At 38.2% G+C, this 19,371-nt stretch overlaps 1 protein-coding gene across 1 annotated transcript in view; it reads left to right on the plus strand.

Moving 5' to 3' along the window:
- Positions 1-17,055: 17,055 nt before the first annotated feature.
- Positions 17,056-19,371, plus strand: part of LOC124172040 (zinc finger protein 436-like) — a 34,241-nt gene continuing 31,925 nt past the window's right edge. Inside the window, exon 1 of the mRNA XM_046551445.1 lies at positions 17,056-17,064. Coding sequence (XP_046407401.1) covers positions 17,056-17,064 — 9 coding nt within the window. The remainder of the gene's footprint in view (positions 17,065-19,371) is intronic.

Below are 19,371 nucleotides of genomic sequence, written 5' to 3' on the forward strand. Positions count from 1 at the left end.
TGGCAATCTTTACCAGTGCTGTGTGGATGATTTCTTTGATGAGTGAAGTGGTTTTAAGATTGAATGAGTTATTTCATTGAAAACATGAGTGCGACCATTGAGAACTCCTCGGAGTCTTCGGGAAGGATTCACGAGGGCACCCTGTGCAGACTTTGCATGAAGAAAAATAATTATTATTACAACATATTCACTTCAACTATAGCAAGACAGATAACTGTAGCGGATGCCTTGTATGATTTAGTCGATTTAAATGTAAGTGATTTCCTTAGTTCATGTTTTATTCTGTTCTATGAACATATATTCCACGATGAGTCTGAAATCTCTTGACGCATAGGTTTTCATTGCTTTCTCAGGTTGCTGTGGGAGACGGCCTGCCCGCCACTTTATGTCCATTATGCTGGGGAAAACTCATGGAATTCTCTGATTTTAGAGATATTTGTCATAAATCGGACGCAAAACTGAGAAAAAATTTGCCCAGAAATTGCTTCAGGGTGAGTACTTTTATTTTAGTTTTCCATGGGAAGCCTGGTGAAACTATCAAGTAATGTTAAATCATTCACGCAAGCAGGAAAATGACAATAGATGTGAAATATATTTTGGATATATTCCTTTTGCTTTTGACCACCTGTTTGGATTTAAATTTTAGGTCTTTAAGTTCATTAATAGAAACGTTTGAACTGCGGACGTTATTGAAGTTTATTTACCATTTTCAAAGTGTATTATTACACGAAGAGATGAGAGAAATGCAAAAGTGTAAAAGGACTAAAGAATAATATTTCTGTTTGAGACACGATGTGGTGGAAGTTCTTAATGTTAGTAAAATTGGACATTGCTATATTTCCACTGAGTTCTATTTTGACACTATACGTTTCGTTGTTGTTTATTTGATAATGGTACTCGTAATAACGGAACGTATAATGTCAAAACTCGATGGAAATATTGCAATGCCCTATTGTACTAATAATTTAGCCGTACAAAAAATATCCAATAAATCAGAACATTCGTGTAATAGAACTGCAAGTATAATATAACTTTATTTCGTATCCAAACTTAACGAATCAACCATAAATACGTATCGTCTCTTGTAATGAGTAATTGAAAAGCAATGCAATTCATTACATTTGTAAAATAACCCTGTTGCTTTCTTTAACAATAACCCCTGTTTGTCGTCTGTTTAGTAGGCTATTGGCTCCCTGTGTCTTGTCCGAGTGAAAACAGTCAGGTGACTGTTGGTAGGTTGTAAATTGGAATGCCTTGTCTGTTTCAAGTCTGTGAGAGGAGTGTAACTTGTCTGTTCTTTCCCTGTTGTGGGATACGGCAATATCTGTTCCTTACTTGATGATTCACAGCCAACCAGCCTGTGGACTGTGCACTGTCATTTCAGTGCCTGTTTATGTGGCTGTTACATCTCTGTTTACTGTCCGAGTGACAATGGGCAGGCGACTATTGGTAGAATGCTAATTGGAACAGCTTGTCTGCTTCACACCCATGAGATGGTGACTTGCCTGTTCTCTCCCTAGTCGCAAACTTTGTTCCTTACCTGTTTGCTGCTGCTAATTTGGTAATGGACAAGACATAATTTATGTAAAAATAGAACTCAAAGTTGAAATTCATTTGAAGGATTGCTAAAAAAAACTTATGTTGTGCTTTTCCACACATTCCATGAGTTATGAAAATCCTGAATAGTTATCGAAAAGCAAGCTTTGTCATCTTCTTCTTCCTTGGCGCTACAGCTTTTTGTCAGCTTTGGCCTTCAATACAATCTTCCTCCATTCCTCCCTCTTAATGGCCTTATTTCTCCATCCTCTTATCCCCAAAGTAGCCAGGTCTGCTTCCACTCCATCTTTCCATTTTAGGCATGGACGTCCTCTTCTTTTTACGCTGAATAATTTTCCCTCCAAAACTCTTTTGGCCACTCTCTCCTCTGACATTCTTATCAAATGTCCCATCCATATGAGTCTCTGTGAGTTGACAAATCTCACAATGTCTTGGCCCTCTATGAGGTCGTCAAGTTCTTCATTCCATTGTCTTCGAAAAACTCCATTTTCTTGTATGGGTCCATAAATTTTCCTTAGGATCCTTCTCTCGAAACATCTAAGTGCGTGCGCCTCTGCTGTTGATAACGTCCAGCATTCACATCCATAAGTGACAACAGGTCTTATTAAAGTTTTAGATATTTTATATTTAGTATTTCTTCTTATCAGTCTACTTTTCAACAATTTATGATTTGAGAAGTACGCTCTGTTACCAGCGGTGATTCTGTCTTTTATGCAAGCACTTATTGAGTTATCCGATGTCACCAATGCCCCAAGATATTTAAAGTATGAGACACCCTCAAATTTATCTCCGTCGATATCTAATGTCTGAGGTCGTCTGCGAGCTTCAGATGTGGACATGCACATGTATTTTGTTTTGCCACAGTTAACTTTCAGTCCAATTCTTCCTGCGCTTTCCTTTAGTGAGCCAAATATTTCTTTCAACTTCCTTGCAGATCTGGCTTCAATGACTATATCATCTGCATACGCTAGTATTTGACTGCTCCGATAGAATATTGTTCCACCAGTGTCAACTCCCCTTACTGCCCAGTGCAAGGCCAATATGAACAATGTTGCAGACAAACCATCTCCTTGCTTTACTCCCATATTAAATGGAAAAGCACTACCCATTTTATTGCCGACTTTGACCTTAGCTATTGTTTCCTGCATTGTCATTCTTACCAGTCTGATTAACTTCTTAGGCAAGCCTAATTCGTTTAGTGCTGCAAACAGTGTGCTTCTCTTCACACTATCAAACGCTTGCTTAACATCTACCAACAGTAAGTGTAAATCTTGGTTGTGCTCGAAGTGCTTCTCCATTATTTGACACAAAGTAAATATTTGGTCTGTTGTCCCCCTATCTCGTCGAAATCCACCCTGATATTCGGTAATGATGCTTTCAGCTCTTTTGCTAACTCTCATTTGTATAATTCCTGAGAGCACTTTATATGCAATGTTCAACAGCGTAATTCCTCTGTAATTGTTGCAGAGCATTTTGTCGCCTTTCTTGTATATGGGACATATAATGCCAGTTCTCCATTTTACAGGCATTATTTCCTGTCTCCAAATGTCTCTGATCAATTCATGCATGCATCTCATGAGTGCATTTCCGCCTTTCTTAATAAGTTCTGGGGCTATTTCATCTTCACCAGGTGACCGATTATTTTTTAATTTCCCGACAACCGCCTCCACTTCCTCCATCGTAGGCTCTTCGATAGCGTCCTCACCATTTCCCTCTTGATATTCATGCACCTCGCTCTCTTCCTCAAATCCTTCATCATTCAACAGGTCGCAGAAATGTTCTGTCCATATCTCTACTATTTTGTCATCATCTCCCAGTATCTTTCCCTCCTTGTCCCTATACATGCCCAATTGCACGCTGTACCCCTCTTTTGTCATTCTTTTGACAGCTTTGTAGAATTTTCTTACTTCACTGGTCTGATCACTTAATTCTTCTATTTCTTGTAACTGCTTTTGCATTGCTTCTGTTTTCTTTTTTCTGCACACCTTATTTGCTACCATTCTTAACCTTTTATATTCTCTTCTATGACATCTTGTATCCCTAGCAATCATTGTTTCCCGAGCTTTGTTTGTGTTTCTAACGGCATCCATACATTCCGCATCAAACCAGTCATTATTCCTTTCCTTCTTTCTTTCACCAATTTCTTCTTCTGTTATTTCCTTAATGAATGTTTCTAAATCATTCCATTTTTCATTGATATTCTTATCTGCCTGGTACTCAAAAAGTTTTCTCTCCATACCTCTTTGGTACTTCTCTAAGTTCTCTTGGATGTTCAGTTTTCCAACATTCCAATGTTTTCTGGTTGATTTGGGTGTTACTTTGGTTTTTGCCAATTTTTGCTTAATGATTGCCCTTACTAAGTAGTGATCACTGTCGCAGTTGGGACCCCTGCAGGCTCTGACATCAATAACTGATGATGAATGCCTTTTCTTAGTCAGCACGTGATCTATTTGATTAACTATATTTGTACCTGGGACTTTCCAAGTCCCTAAGTGTATTCTTTTGTGAGGGAAACATGTACTTTTTATGATGAAGTTGTTTCTGGCTGCAAATTGCACGAGTATATCACCATTTCCACTACTTTTCTCATGTATTGAATATCCTCCAACTACTCCTTTCATTTTGTCTTCCCTCCCAATTTTTGCATTAAAGTCGCCTAAAACTGTAACCATATCATATTTTTGACAAAGATTTAACACATTGTCCAGGCATTCATAGAACTCTTCCTTCTCCAGTTCCGTCTTGTCCTCCGTAGGTGCATGAGCTGTAATGAAAGTCATATTTCTAAACTTTCCTTTTATTCTTATCTTGCAAATTCTCTCATTTATTGGTTCAAATAATAAGAGGCTCTTTCTTATCTTACTCGAAATAATGAATCCTGTACCATATCTTCCTGTCCTATTCTCTGGACCACTGTTGAGTAAGGTGTATTCCTTCTTATTTATTCTGCCTTGTCCTTGCCATCTTATCTCTTGAAACCCAATGACATCGATTTTGTACTTCTGCATCTCATCTGCTATTTCTTTCATCTTTCCTGGCTTCAACATTGTTCTTACATTCCGTGTTGTAATCCGTGACTTGTGTATCCGTTCTCCCGTAGGTCTTCGGCCATTATATCCATCCGTCCGAGGCTGATTTTTGTTTTCATGAACCAAGGTCATTTTCTGGTGTAGGATTGTTAGCCCTAAGACCAACCCCCAACCTGGAGGACCTGGGTTTTTTATCAAGGTTTCCCATTCTCTAGCCCTTGGTGATCCAACACCTCACTACAAGGCAGTAGTGCTAGTTTTGGTCCACCCCGAGTATTTTATTTCCTCGGTACCCACCATATCTGGTGAGCATTCCCCTATCCGCCACCTGGGGAGGCGCCCGATGGGAGACTAGCAACTCCACACAGGAAGCTTTGTCATCATTACCAGAAAAACCACGACACCAAAAAATATTTCACATGTCTTCATCAAAGAAAGACTTCCTTAAATGAATACAATTTGGGGTATTCACTATGCCAATATTATATGTATTACTCAAGAGAGAAACACGCTATTAATGATTTTACATGAAAACAATAATTTCACATCACACAAACAAACCTAGAAGAAGCACAGTCCTCTGACAAATGTTTTAGGTTCTTATCGGCGACGGAACTCGCATACCCATAACACATTTTAAATACAAACATTAGTAATTGCTCAGAAACTGAAGGCATACAATAAATTATTAAAGGAAGACACTGAAAAACAATTATCACATCAAGACTTTCTCTGTTACTTGTATGCACGGATGACTTAATTATATGCTGCAGGGATTTAGTGCAAGTTAAATAACACTCAAAAAAATAAATTTTTTCTCTAAATCAACAGCCGCAATACAGTGCACATAAAGATGTACAGATAATGGTTTCAGAGATATTGGCATTGTTGTTTGCATTTGCTATCTTCCATAAGTATGTGGCAGCACCATGTCCACTTTTGTCTTCTTTTGTCCAATACGTCATCTTTTTCTTCCTGTAGAGAACCTGTTCACCATTTTCTGTATGCTCCCTTTAGTTTAAAATGGATGATCAACCGGCCCCTGTCTGTTGAGTGCCTGTTTACTGTTGTCTGTTCATTCCCTATCTGCTAAAACGTAAACCAAGCATCCCCTGACTGTAATTGGCAAAGTAAATATTTATCATGCATAAGCCGTGATAGCTGTTATAATTTTCGAGCTCACTTTATTAGCCATTATCAATGGTTGGTGATAATCATATTAACACACTCAATGCTGAGAAAATTTATCATAACACACCGCCACGCGGAAAAAATATTTTGCAATAATATCAGATATTATGTCTTCCTTAATCGTATACAATCATACATAGGTCAAAATTATTAAAATTTGCGCTATTAATAAAGAAAATATTAAATATTATAATAAAATTATAATAAATATATAATAATAAAAAGAAGGCAAAAAATCTGCTGAAAGCAAACGACTTGTATCCAGTCACAGGAGAAGACACACTGAGACGCTGGGCACAATTGCAGGGTCTAGTAGAAGACGCGGAGGCAGATGGCGGGCCGAGAAACCTAATGGGACCGATGCCTTGTATTCAAGGCATCCGCGTCCTAGGCTAGCGCGGGATGCCTTGAATTTAAGGCATCCGCATTGAGTGTGTTAATGAATGGGTCATTCCATGTCTAATAAACCAATATTTTGACCAAATGACACCCATCGACTCGGATTTTCATGAAACATGCCATGGTCATACATTCTGGTATAATTAGAAATTTTGTACAATTTTGGCCGTCAATTGTATATGAAACATGAGCAATTGAAATTTGGGCGTGACCCCTTAAGTGCCGCAACGTGCTACACATTGTGATTTTTTTATTTTCATCCATAACTCCATTCCTGTGAGATGAAAAGGCATGATTTTTTTCTAAAGTTATGAGTACATAATATTCTCATGGTTATCATAAAATATTCACTGCATGAAGTAATTCAGCTGCAAAATAATAAAGTTTTAAAAAATCTTGCTTGTACCATTTTTCACTGTCAGCATCCCCAGGGAATGCCCATGCGAATACAGACTCATGGTTCAGTTTAAAGTAATCATTTATGTATGAGCAAAGATCTTGATGAAAAAAATCGTGAGTCCGACGTTCGTTTAGTAAAAAAAATACTCATTTATGGTGACGGGAAAAAATTGCTCTTTTTCAAGGCACATAGAAATTACACAAATAAGAGGACATATAAGCTTATACTCATGATTACACAATATTGGAGCATACATTATCTCACTATAGCATATGCTACTGGCTCTTAGAGTAGGAAATGCATAAGAAATCATGTGAATGTAATCCCCCACGTACTGCTAATTTCCTGCCTTCAGGATTTTTCCTACTAAGCTATCTCTTCCATGGGTAATGGGTAAATGAATAGTACGGTATAAAATGTGAAGGCAGAAGAGAGCCGTCAGAAAATTTTTCTCCAATTTCTGTCTAAGTGAAGTTAATTAATTTCTCAGTCATATGGTACTGCCTTAGCGATATCATGGTTGAATTTCGAACTAAGTAGCTCATGCTTGTGTGACTGATAGCCAGGCTTACATTTTAACATCTCATTCGTATTGAGGTTTGTCTTGCCATGTCAGAGATAGCATTGTGCAGTGTTGGCAAAGAACTCAGTTCTGAATTTCACAAAAAGAGCAACACAAGCACAGCCCAAACTTTTTATATCAAAGAACTTCCAGAAGTGGACAGAGATTTAATTGCCCTACTGTGCAATATTCCTATTTCATCATTGTTGACTGTGTGCTCTCATCATCTTCATTGCTTCTTAAAGAAATACGAGTGTTTTCAGCTTAAATGCTGTACCCCTTTGCCATACGAAAAGGTCCTGCGAGGAAATTTCTGAGGACCATACCTCTAGAAAAGTGTAAGTCTGTGAGAGCAGTGAGCTTCCTGGTGAAGCCTGGAGAAAAAATTTGCTGTAGGTGTGACAAGAGGATTTCCAAAATTTGTAAAGGTGAAGTTGTTCCCAATGGCTTTGATGAAAGTGATAAAGAACTTACATCAGTTAAGTCTTTGGTGGAAAGTGATAGAAAATAAGATGAAACAAACTGCAGTTTGGAGGCTTTAGACTGCTCATCTTTGAAATTACATTATTTGTCCTATCTTAGTAGACACTCATATGGAAAAGGAAAGATAACACAGGGTAAGCATCACCTTGTTTCTGAAGTGTCTGGTGCATTGAAATTAGTGAATGCATCCCTAGAAAATCTAAGTATTAATGAAGATTAGAGTGACAGTCAATTCATCAAGCGAAAGAAAGCCAAGTTGGATGACCTGCTGACTAAAATTAAGAATAAATTGCCTACAGTTAGCTGGCAGGGTAAAATTGAAATTTTGACCCTGGCCCCTTTATTTTGGTCTAGGAAAAGGATTATGAGTGAATTTCATGTTTCAGACTACACTGAGAGACAGGCAAAAAAGTTACTTGATGAGAAGGGAATACCTGCAATGCCATCACCATGTGCTGGGAAACCACTTCCAAACTCCATGGTAGAGCTGGGGAAAAATTTTTACGAGCTTGACTGGAATTCTTTACAGATTCCTAGAGCCAAATATAAAGTTTATGTGGGTAAGAATGAGTATATGCAGAAGAGGTTGATTTTATATAACCTCAAGGAACTTCAAGTGCTCTTCAAAGAGCAGTACCCGCAAGAAAAAATTGGGTTCTCCAAATTTTGTTCACTTCAGCCAAAATGATGTGTGATGGCTGGTGCTTCTGGGACTCATTCAGTTTGTGTTTGTATCATACATCAAAATATGAAACAGCTAATTAGTGCCTTGCAATTGAAGGAAACATATATGTAAGAAGTTGATGGATATCATCATCTGTGGCAAAAATAATGCAGATTGCATGCTCAGAAAATGTTATTACTGTCTAGATCCTTCCAGGCTAAAGGATATCATCATTTCTAAATTTTGTGAATATACCTCCACTGATACAGTGAAATATAGACAGTGGGTTTCCACTGATAGAACAGAACTTCCATTGTTTACATCATCCATTGATGAACTCTTGGACATTCTATGCCTCAAAATGAATAGACTGATACCATATTATTACGTCGCTAAAGTACAATCCTTGTTTTTCAAAATAAGCAAAGAAACCCTCAGTCCTGAAAAGGCAGTTATCGTAGTGGATTTTAGTGAGAACTTTTCATTTTGAATTCAGGATGAAGTTCAAAGTTATCACTGGATAAATCTATCATGCACCATACACCCTTGCTTGATTTACCTGAAGAAAGATAGTACTCTCACCACCTCATCTCATTGTTTCATATCTGATGATCTTAATCATGATGTGGCCTTTGTTATGGAAGTGCAACGTCACCTAATAGAATTATTAAAAAGAACTTCGCCTCCAAGAGGTTCAGTACTTCACAGATGTATGTGCTGGGCAATATAAAAACTGCCAATCTTTTATGGATGTGCCATCGTTATAATGACTATGGTATGAATGCAACATGATCTTTTTTTCCACAAGCCATGGAAAGACCTCTTGTTATGGTATAGGTGGTATCATGAAACAAATGGCACAGCAAATAACAAACAGCAGCGGGATGTATGAATTTTGTATAGATAATATGAAAAACGTCAACATTGATTTAAACATTAAGTCTAGTGATGTGGCTTGGTCACGTAGTGAACTTCTTGAAAGATCCACCAAGGCAAAAACAATTCCAGGCACAAGAAACTTCCATCATTTTGTGCCTTTATTGGATAGTAAAGCCGCTGCAAAGTTCCACGGCCTGGATGACGAGTATATTATTATATTTGATTTTTGTTTTGAAACACTGGATTTCCCTGATAATTTGGCTGTTGGTCCATATGTAGGTTTTATTTACAGCAAGCAGTGTGGTACATTGGACTAGTGGAAGCTCTCAACCATGAAGAAGGTGATATTTCAGTTAAATTCATGACACCTAAATGGCCCTCACTTTCATTCTTGTGGCCAGAGAGATATGATGTTTGCTGTGTGCCACTAGGACACATATTGTGTGGGCTTAATTCCCCTGCACCAAAAGCTCTCGGAGGTCACACTACTTCTTGAGGGAGGAAGTGGCCAACATTAAAAAAAAATATTTAGACTTTGTGAAAAACACAACGGTATCTTAGAATGTGGTCAGCAAGAGAAGGATCTCTTTCAAATCAATTGGTAAGATTGTTAATTTAATTTTACTATTTTTACCTAAATTTCCAATGATATAGAATGCCTAAATGAAATATTGAAAGGGTGAAGTTCCTGAGAAATTTCTCAATTCAAATGATTTGATGACAGTTTCCTTTGACATTTGGTAATGTACATTCCTGTGGTGTCAATACATCTGGATATGAAATGTTTCTAGTCTTTGGGCACAGATTAAAAGGAATGTAGGATGTCATCTTGTACCATGGATCATGCAGTTTTTTTAATGAAAATTCCCTCTGCTCGAATAGTTCTGATAGCACGAAATTAGCAGTACGTGTGGGAGTACATTCACATGATTGCTTATGTGTTTCCTACTCTAAGATACAGTAGCATACACTGTAGTGAGATAATGCATGCTCCAATATTGTTTAATCATGAGTATGAGCTTATATATACTCTAAATTGTGCAGTATCTATGTGCCTTGAAAAAGAGCCATTTTTTCCCGTGACCATAAATGAGTATTTTTTTACTAAAAGGAACGTCGGACTCACGATTTTTTTTCATCAGGATCTTTGCTCATACATTAATGATTACTTTAAACTGAACCATGAGTCTGTATTCGCATGGGCGTTCCCTGGGGATGCTGACAATGAAAATTGGTACAAGCGAGATGTTTTTGTAAAGTTTATTATTTTGCAGCTGAATTACTTCATGCAGTCAATATTTGATGATAACCGTGAGAATATTATGTACTCTTAGCTTTAGAAAAAAATCATGCCTTTTCATCTCACAGGAATGGAGTTATGGATGAAAATAAAAATCACAATGTGTTGCACGTTGCGGCACTTTAGGGGTGATGCTCAAATTTCATTTGCTCATATTTCATTAGCAATTGACAATTGGAGGCTATAAGCGCACAAAATTTCTAAAGGCCGTTTTACACAGTATACGGAATTGCGCAATCTGACATACGTGCGAAGGCGCAATCAAAATTGTGTCGTGTAAAGCGGTGAATTACTAGAACACATGCCAGAATGCATGGACGTGAGATGGCAAAATAGCCCATGTTCTAATTTCGTTCATGCATTCACTCAGTTCCACGCCATTTTAGAAATTAATGCAGCTTTAACCTGCGCAATTCTTTGTACCATGTAAAACGGCCTTAATTTTATGAGAATGTAGTGCCATGGCAAGTTTCATGATAATTCGAGACGGTGGGTGTAATGGCCTGGTTGATTTGAAATGGAATGACCCGAATTCAATCAGGTATAATTTGTGTTTAAGCACATAATATTTTGTGTAGATTAATTTGTTACGGCAATGAAATGGATGGAAATGGACGTGAGTGACAGAGTGGTGCCCCAGAAGGGGATGGACCCCGTTTGGGGTGCCCGGGCAGGGGATTGTATTGTAAGGAGTGCCTCCGTAGGGGAAGGGAGAGGAGACGGTGTTATGAAAGGAACGACTGCGCAGTCAGTCACAAGAGAGCGACGTTCGGTGGAAGGTGCTTGTTCCACAGCATACGAAAGTTTCAAAAACACTTTGTAACGACGAAATTAAACAACTAAATACAGTCCATTTTTAAATCTAAAAACAGTTCATTTATGTTGACATACCGAAGGTGCAACACAATTAAACTTCCAAGTACGTAATGAAATTGATATTGTTTGTAGGCTGTCCATACTCTGTTCGTTAAATCTCCAACAGACTTAAAACTAGATAGCAAACAGGCATTATTTTTGCAGAAATCAATACCTATTGATTACCCTTGGGTGTATAGTGCGTTAACTGTTGTCTGTTTGTTCCCTGTGCAGTGAAACATACCACCAACTGGCCCCTGTCAGTTGATTGCCTGTTGTCTGTTTCTTCCTTGTTTGGTGAAGTGCACAACCAACCTTCCCCTGCCTGTTGAGAGCCTGTTCACTATTGTTTGTTCGTTCCCAGATGAGAGCAGCCCATTTTTTTAGCATTCATTTTTGTTTTTAACATCCAATGAAGTTGAAATATTTAACACACTCAATGCGGATGCCTTGAATTCAAGGCATCCCGCGCTAGCCTAGGACGTGGATGCCTTGAATACAAGGCATTGGTCCCGTTAGGTTTCTCGGCCCGCCATTTGCCTCCGTGTCTTCTACTAGACCCTGAATTTGTGCCCAGCCTCTCAGTGTGTCTTCTTCTGTGACTGGATACAAGTCGTTTGCTTGCAGCAGATTTTTTGCCTTCTTTTTATTATAATTTTATTATAATATTTAATATTTTCTTTATTACTATTGAAAATTTTAATAATTTTGAACTATGTATGATTGGATATGATCAAGGAAGACGTAATATCGGATATTATTGCAAAATATTTTTTCCCCGTGGCGGTGTATTATGATAAATTTTCTCAGCATTGAGTAAGTGAGGAGAAGTTTAAATTTACAGTGTAGAAAAATGAATTGCAAAAAAAAAACGATTCAACTAATAAAAAATTAAAAATTTTGAGGCAGGGTCATGACTTACCGTGTTACCCCCCTAAATCCACCTCTGGTTGGGAGATGTTGACGGCAAACCAGTCCCTTAGTTGAGAGGCTGTTCAATGTTTTCTGTTCGCTCCCTGTGTGGTGAAACATAAAACCAATTCGGTCCCTGCCTTTTAAGAGTCTGTGCCATATTGTTCCCGAAATGCCTGTTGCCTGCCTGTTAAGGAACAAGCTTCAAACAGAGTACAAACTGTCAACACTTTGCGTGCCATGGACGTAATATTACGTCCTGTTAATCTTTCTGAAGATTGCCATGGACGTAATATTACGTCTTTCTATATATTTGTCTTTGTACGGGTGAAGCCATAATATTTCGCATGTGGTACTTTTCCACTATACTGCTTAGTGGTTCTGTTATTTCAAAAATGAAATCCTTGATGGAAAAAGAGTTCTTTTAATTCCTTGAGGACGAAAAGTCCTCTGCAGGTACCCGCATCCTTATCTTAGGCCACTTGGTGTGAAAATTCTTTTGCAGAAAGAACCGTTTCTCAAGGATGCAGTGACCCTTTTTGTCATCTAGGATTTATAATGATTTTCTTGGAATAATACTTTTTTATGATTTCCATGCTTTAAATAGTTCAAATTGAGTGTAATAAAAAAATCGTTATGCATGTTTTGAAGGTACATCATATGTTGCAACTGTTTTTATATTTCAAAAACAGCAGGTTTTCATTGTTAAATTATATTTTTAAAAATTAGCAATAAATGTTATTCAACTCATTCATAAAGAAAAGAAAAGTCTCATTTTTACTGAAATGCACATCGATATAAATATTTTTTTGATGCTTATGTTTTAAAAATGTACGAAGTTAGTAAAAATGGCTGGATTTTTCAGTATGGCTTTAAAATTATCAGCCTGCACTCAAAGTGTTAAAGACAGTTGTTGCCTGGTCGCTGTCTCTTTGAAGCCTATTGGAGATTTACTGAACAGATTACCAACAGCCTATGAACAATCTCGGGCCACACGCAATTGGGAGCGTTGATTAATCCTTTGGGTGTCAAACTATCTCCTGGGTACTACACTGATGCCTCGTTCACATTATGATAGTCCGAGCCATCGTCCCAACGATAGTTGACTGAACTAGCCGTGTGAATGCATGTCCCGACAATAGTTCACATAGTTCGGAACATTGCCATTTTACAATGGTTAGGCGCTGGGAGACCGGAAGAGACAAGAGAAAGACAAAAAGCTCTTGCAGCTCTATTTTTTTCATGGATTTGTCCTAGGAAGGAAGAATATAGGTGGAAGAAAAATTATTCAGTAAATACACATCTTGTTCATGCATACCTCAACAGCTTTGCTAACCGTCAATTTCCCATTCACTTAAGATGTCAGCACTAGTGGGCAGCACAGGTTTTAACCATCATTGTGTGAATGCACGATAGTTTCGACGATGGCTTGAACTATCGGAATGTGAATGAGGTATAAAAGTGCCAAGGCATTGTTGCTGATTTTGCAGTTGGTTAGGAAAAAAATGAGGTCTCAAAAAAAACTGGAGGTGTATATTTAAAAAATTTGGGAAATATTTATTATATGTGGTTTCACCTTTATAATGTAGTATTTGATGATTTTTTGATAATATGAGTTAATTTTTATAATTAAAAAAATTCGCAGGAGTGCCATGGTGCTCGTGACACTTTTAGCGAGATATAGGAGGAGCGCAATAGCGCACCCCGGCACTCCAAGGGTTAAATAAAATCAATGATCCTAATCAAAGACACCATTGTTGAGCAAAGAGAATTTAGTGCTTTTGAGGTAAGAAATACAACTACGTAGAAAAATGTTACTGTGTAAGCAAAATGAGTCAAAGAAAAAGAATTTTTTTTCATTCGTTTAACTGTGAAAATTATAACCCTCGATAGGAAATTTAAGAGGGAAATTGAGAAGCCTCTGCATGACCTTCATATTTTTTATAATTGCTGTTGAATATGCCATGAAAGAGCCCACTTGAAGGCCTTTCAGGGCTCCAGGGCGATTTTCATGTAGCCTTAACATGAACCCCAGGCACCAAGTAACTTCTGCCAAATTTTGTTTAAGTTGGTCGTATAGATTTTGTGTGATCGAGTAACTCATGTCCAACTCTCAATATTTATGTATGTAAAAGTGTGGATGAGATAGTAAAAATCCAGTTTCTTCAATGGTTGGAACTTTCACTGTTGTGGTGATTTTGATGGAGGTGATGTGGATCACTGCTACTTTCTCTGTAAAGTATGGAAGGATAGAAGGCAGCTGATGACAGGTTTGGGTCTCCTGCTGAGACAAAGGACTGAATGTGGGCCGTGAAGTGCCCCTAATTGCATCTACATTCAAGATGCAATTGAAGGCACTTCGCAGTGCATGCCGGGTGGTAATGACTGATACATGCATTCTCATGCCTACTGCTAAGTATGCAAAGCCTATTTACTGCATATTAGGGTGGGCCGAAAAACGTTTTTTTTCCTGATCAAATTTGCCCTATGCGGGAAAGTTGCGAAATAATATAAGGATCTCATGCACAAAATATTTTTCAAATCGGATAAAATTAACCACTGCCGCCTGAGCTCTAAAGTTTAAACTTTTGCGAAAAATCAGGCTGATTTTAGAATCAAACGGCTATGAAGACGAATTTGAGGAAAATATGGGATAATGGATAATATCAAAGAGTGGGTAATGTTTAAAGTTTGTAAAAATGAAATTTGAAGTTAATTTAACAAAATCTATGGTTCAAACAATGCCTATGAATTAACAACAAAAATAGAGTATAGACCACCCGCAGAACACGACTATTTTTGCCTACGTTTCTAAAATTCCATTTTGGGGGGCTAAATTGCAGGTAAAATAATATTGATTTCCATTGGATTTAATTTTTTAGCAAATAAGCCACCATATGCTAGTAAATAATCCCACAAAAGTAATAATAAGGTCAATTATTTTAAATTAACATCAATCATAGTGACGAATAATGTACCTGTGGAGCTATTTTCAACAAGAAATTCAGCCAACGCTGAGAAAGAGCAGAACCTGAACACCAAGCATTTCACTAAGTAGCTCTCTGTTAGTTTCATGGAGAAACTACCCAGAACTTAGCACGAGGAAGAGGCTACCATCCAGTTCCACCCGTGTCCCCCCCAGACAACCTTCCATAGGAAACGATTGTGTTGGCACATCAATTACTGTGACAAAATTATATTGTGTTTTTTTTTGAATTTCGGCTGAATTTCTCTGTCTCTTATGCACGATAATTCCCATCCATGACTGCGTTCTGCACGGCACACGGATTTTGATGCCAACATTATCATTTGTACCATTATTTCAACTGCCTGTGCGTGGCAGGGAAAAGATACTTCTAATACAGATCTCTCCGTAACAAGGTCTTCCAAGTCTTTGTTTGTCATCCCAGCTACTATTGGTGGTTGATTTACCCCAATTTCTTCCCAGTCCACCAATTCGATATAATTTGGAGAATCGAAGTTTAGCTTTGGAAAATTTGAATCTCCTCAATTCCTCCCTGAGTTGAGCTGAGTTTCTCTCGATTTCGATGTATTTGTGATGGCCATTGCACGAATTTGTCTGCGCTTATCGGCTAACATATTAAGAAGAATATTCTCTGGGTGAGCAGAATTACATTTTCCTGAATTAAAGAGTAGAATCTCAATGTCTCTTATGTTCATAATATGCTTCGGGCCCTCCGTGCAATATTGTCTCAATTTTATTGAAAACCGCATTGGAGCGTAAACTTCGATAACAAATTTTGCCAGGGTCATCAGTTCGTTTTACTGTTCTGAACGGAAGTTCATTGCAATGAAGCAGGCAAACAAACCAATGCAAAGGTCATCTTAGGGCCATTTCCATTCTCCTGATTACTCCGGCATGGCTTCCAGTGTTAACAGCAGCTCTATGGCACACAATTGCTTGTAGTTCATCGATAATGATCATTTCCTCCGATAGAAAATTCATGATGGAATCTTAGAGGCCAATTGATCAGGAAAAAAAACCTTTTTTCGGCCCACCCTACTGTATTAGTCTGAATATAGTCCCCCCTTTTTTTTCAAAAATGCCTGTGGTAAAAGTAAAGGGGGGGACTATTTTCAAACACATTTTTTTAACTTTTCCCGAAACTGAAGCCTCAAAATGAGGGGGGGGGGACTATTCGGAGAAATACGGTATATATAACTAAGAGCTACGAGGGTGTATTGAAAAGTTAGGTCTCCAACAACACCATTTCCAAATCCCCAAGTCGCCATGTGGAATATGACAACAGCACTGCATTTGAAATCAATCGGTTCAGCTTTGACTTTGCGAAAATCCATGTAGAAATGAAAAATAAACAACCCTGGTAACTTGAAAATGATGCCTCAGCATCGAAACGCGTCGTAACAATAAAAACTGGGGACGAAGGATAAGTGATCCTAGGGCAGGCTAGCGGGCCTTAGGGCTTGCTGCCTGCCAAGACCGTCATGCGTGGTGTAGAGCCACATCCTCCACGAGGTGCCCCTGGTTTTCGCAGAACATGATGGATCTAGACCTGGCTGGTCGATGAACTGTTCCCTTCACTACGGTGGGCCCCTGCGCCAAGGTGACCACGTGAGGTGGGACGGAGGGTGACAAGTCTCTAGCAGGGGTGACTCCGGAAACCAGGCGACCTCCGGTTTCATGTAACCTTACTCATACAAGCGGGGCTCTATGTGTGTGGACCTTTAATTCCCTAGCTACTCGTGGGATCTATATGGATACATCAAAACCTAAAACTTCATCGGAGGCTCAGAATTAGGGGGGGGGGACTATATTCAGAGGGGGACTTTATTTGGAGAAATATGGTATTGGTATGTTAATCACTCTTCTACAGTAAAAACAGAGGAGAATGACCTTCAGTTGTGAAAGTGTAAATCTGTATTCCTATGGGTAGTCACTCTACAAATATTGTATGACCCTCATTTGGGCAACTAAACTAGAGCCTAGACATGCTTATCTATTTTCATGTTAGTAACTCTAAGCTTTACGAAACCCCTTACCTTCTGGTAGAGAAATCACACACCAAATGCAGTAGGCCTATAGTGATCAGTGTCTATTCTATTAAAAAGCTGAAAGTCTTCATAATGGACTCCATATTAACTTCCATATTTCATTTGTGATATAGGAAGACGTTGTGAACAAAATTAACTCATTCCACATAATTTTCTAAAATACCCCTGTGAAAATATTTTTTACTGATGTTGCCTTTATGAATGGGGAAGTAGGTACTTATAGGTACTCTGCATTATATTATTGCCGAAGCAAATCCAGTGAAAGATTTAGAAATTTAGTTTTTCTGTTCATTTACAGTGACAATAGTTATCCTCTATCTCTTTTTTAAGTGTAAGCTGGTAATTTGAAAAGAAGGGAATTAAGATACTTAGCATGACTTCCATGTTCTCAAAGGGCATCATGAATTTTCCATGAACGGGCCAATTTCAAGGTCTTCTTATGGCCCTAAAGATGTTGTAATAAAGCCAAAATATGGACTCAGCCTACCAAGAATGGTCTTGCCCAGTTTTGTTTTATGGCTTTGTAGTTTGGCATGATCGACTAACAGACATATGGATACCTTTCAATTTTTACGGAATGGCGTGGGAAAGATTTAAAAAATCCCGTTTCATCAGGGTTAACAACATCCCTAATTTGTTGATTTTAAAGGAGGTTTCAAGTTTAAGAGACACCACTGAGTAAATTTATTATTTAGTGATTATGTCCTTTTGAACGCAACTTCTCTGAAAATTATTATTGCAGAAGCAAATTCAGCAAAACAATAAACATTTTTTTGTTCATTTAGCAGTGAAGATTATTACTCTCAATCTCTATTTTAAGCACAAGCTTGCAACTTGAAAATAGGGGAATTAAGATACTTTGCATGACCTTGATATTCCAGGAGTAACGTGAATTTGCTGTGAATGGGACGATTTGAAGGCCTTCTCATGGCCCCAAGGATGTTGCAATAGAGCCATAATATGAAATGAGTCTACCAAGAATCTTCTTGCCCAATTTTGTTGCTTACGACCATGTAGTTTATGAGTAGAGATGCGTGAAAATAGCGAATGTGATATAAATGCGATGACTGGACGTCTGTGATATTTTTACGCAAATTTGCCTTTTGGTGGCAGAATTCGTACAGTTTGTGCCGAGCGCAGTTTAAATGCCCCGCCGATACTCACCACTTAAAGCATGTGAGCGACTGGCCAGCTGCTAATAGGGTGGTTTCCTATTGTTTTTTTATTTTCTAAATCGAAAGGTTATTACTCCTAGAGTACGTATTTCACGCTTTTAGATTTTTAAATGACGATATCTATTTTTCGCGATCAAATGAAAAGTGAAAAATTTCAAGCGCGCGAAAACGCGACGCGTAAGTAGGAATGAAGGGAAAAAGTCCGTGCGACGCATTTCTGGTTCCCCCTCCCGCCTGGTAGGTGACCTTGATCGAGGCTCTGAGCACTGATAGGACGCAGGATGCTAACGGGTAGCTGAGTACCTTCCTGGCTGGTAGCGCATGGCTTAAAAAAGGTTTATTAATACCTAATCAAGCGAAGAAAACTTTCCGACCTTAGCCAGTTTTAATAGTGATTATTAAGACATGTTTCCCTGAGCTCTGTGCCTCATGCATGCATTGGTAACCTCAGATGATGTAAAACTCCTATCCTCTCGTGTAGAAACTAGGTCCCTGTGACGTCACGTGGAGTGGAATCGCATGGGCGCCAATCTGGCCTTTTTCAAATGAGGATAAAATTTGACCCTTGCCATTCGTCTAAACCGGTATTTCAAAAACCAAATAATTTGTGTATTATGAATACACTAATAGTGGGTAACGTATCGCCATCAATGCCTTTTGTTTTCTTTGATGAAGGAAACTACCCTATTGGCTGGAACTCAACGTGGCAGCAAACTACAAGTGGGCGCGGGCAAGCTGCACCTCCGCCACTATGTGTCTTATTCCTTAATTTATAATTGTTCTACAACATAATTATTAAAAATATTCTATATTTTGTCATATGACTGTGTTTTCCTACACTTTATTGTCATCTACCTCATTAGGAAAATAAAAAAAATAGACGCTACAAAATGCGATAAACTGTTATTGAAAGTGCGATGAAATAAAAGTG

The sequence above is a fragment of the Ischnura elegans genome (genome assembly GCF_921293095.1).
Source record: "Ischnura elegans chromosome 13 unlocalized genomic scaffold, ioIscEleg1.1 SUPER_13_unloc_1, whole genome shotgun sequence".
In the NCBI taxonomy this organism is placed as follows: domain Eukaryota; kingdom Metazoa; phylum Arthropoda; class Insecta; order Odonata; family Coenagrionidae; genus Ischnura; species Ischnura elegans.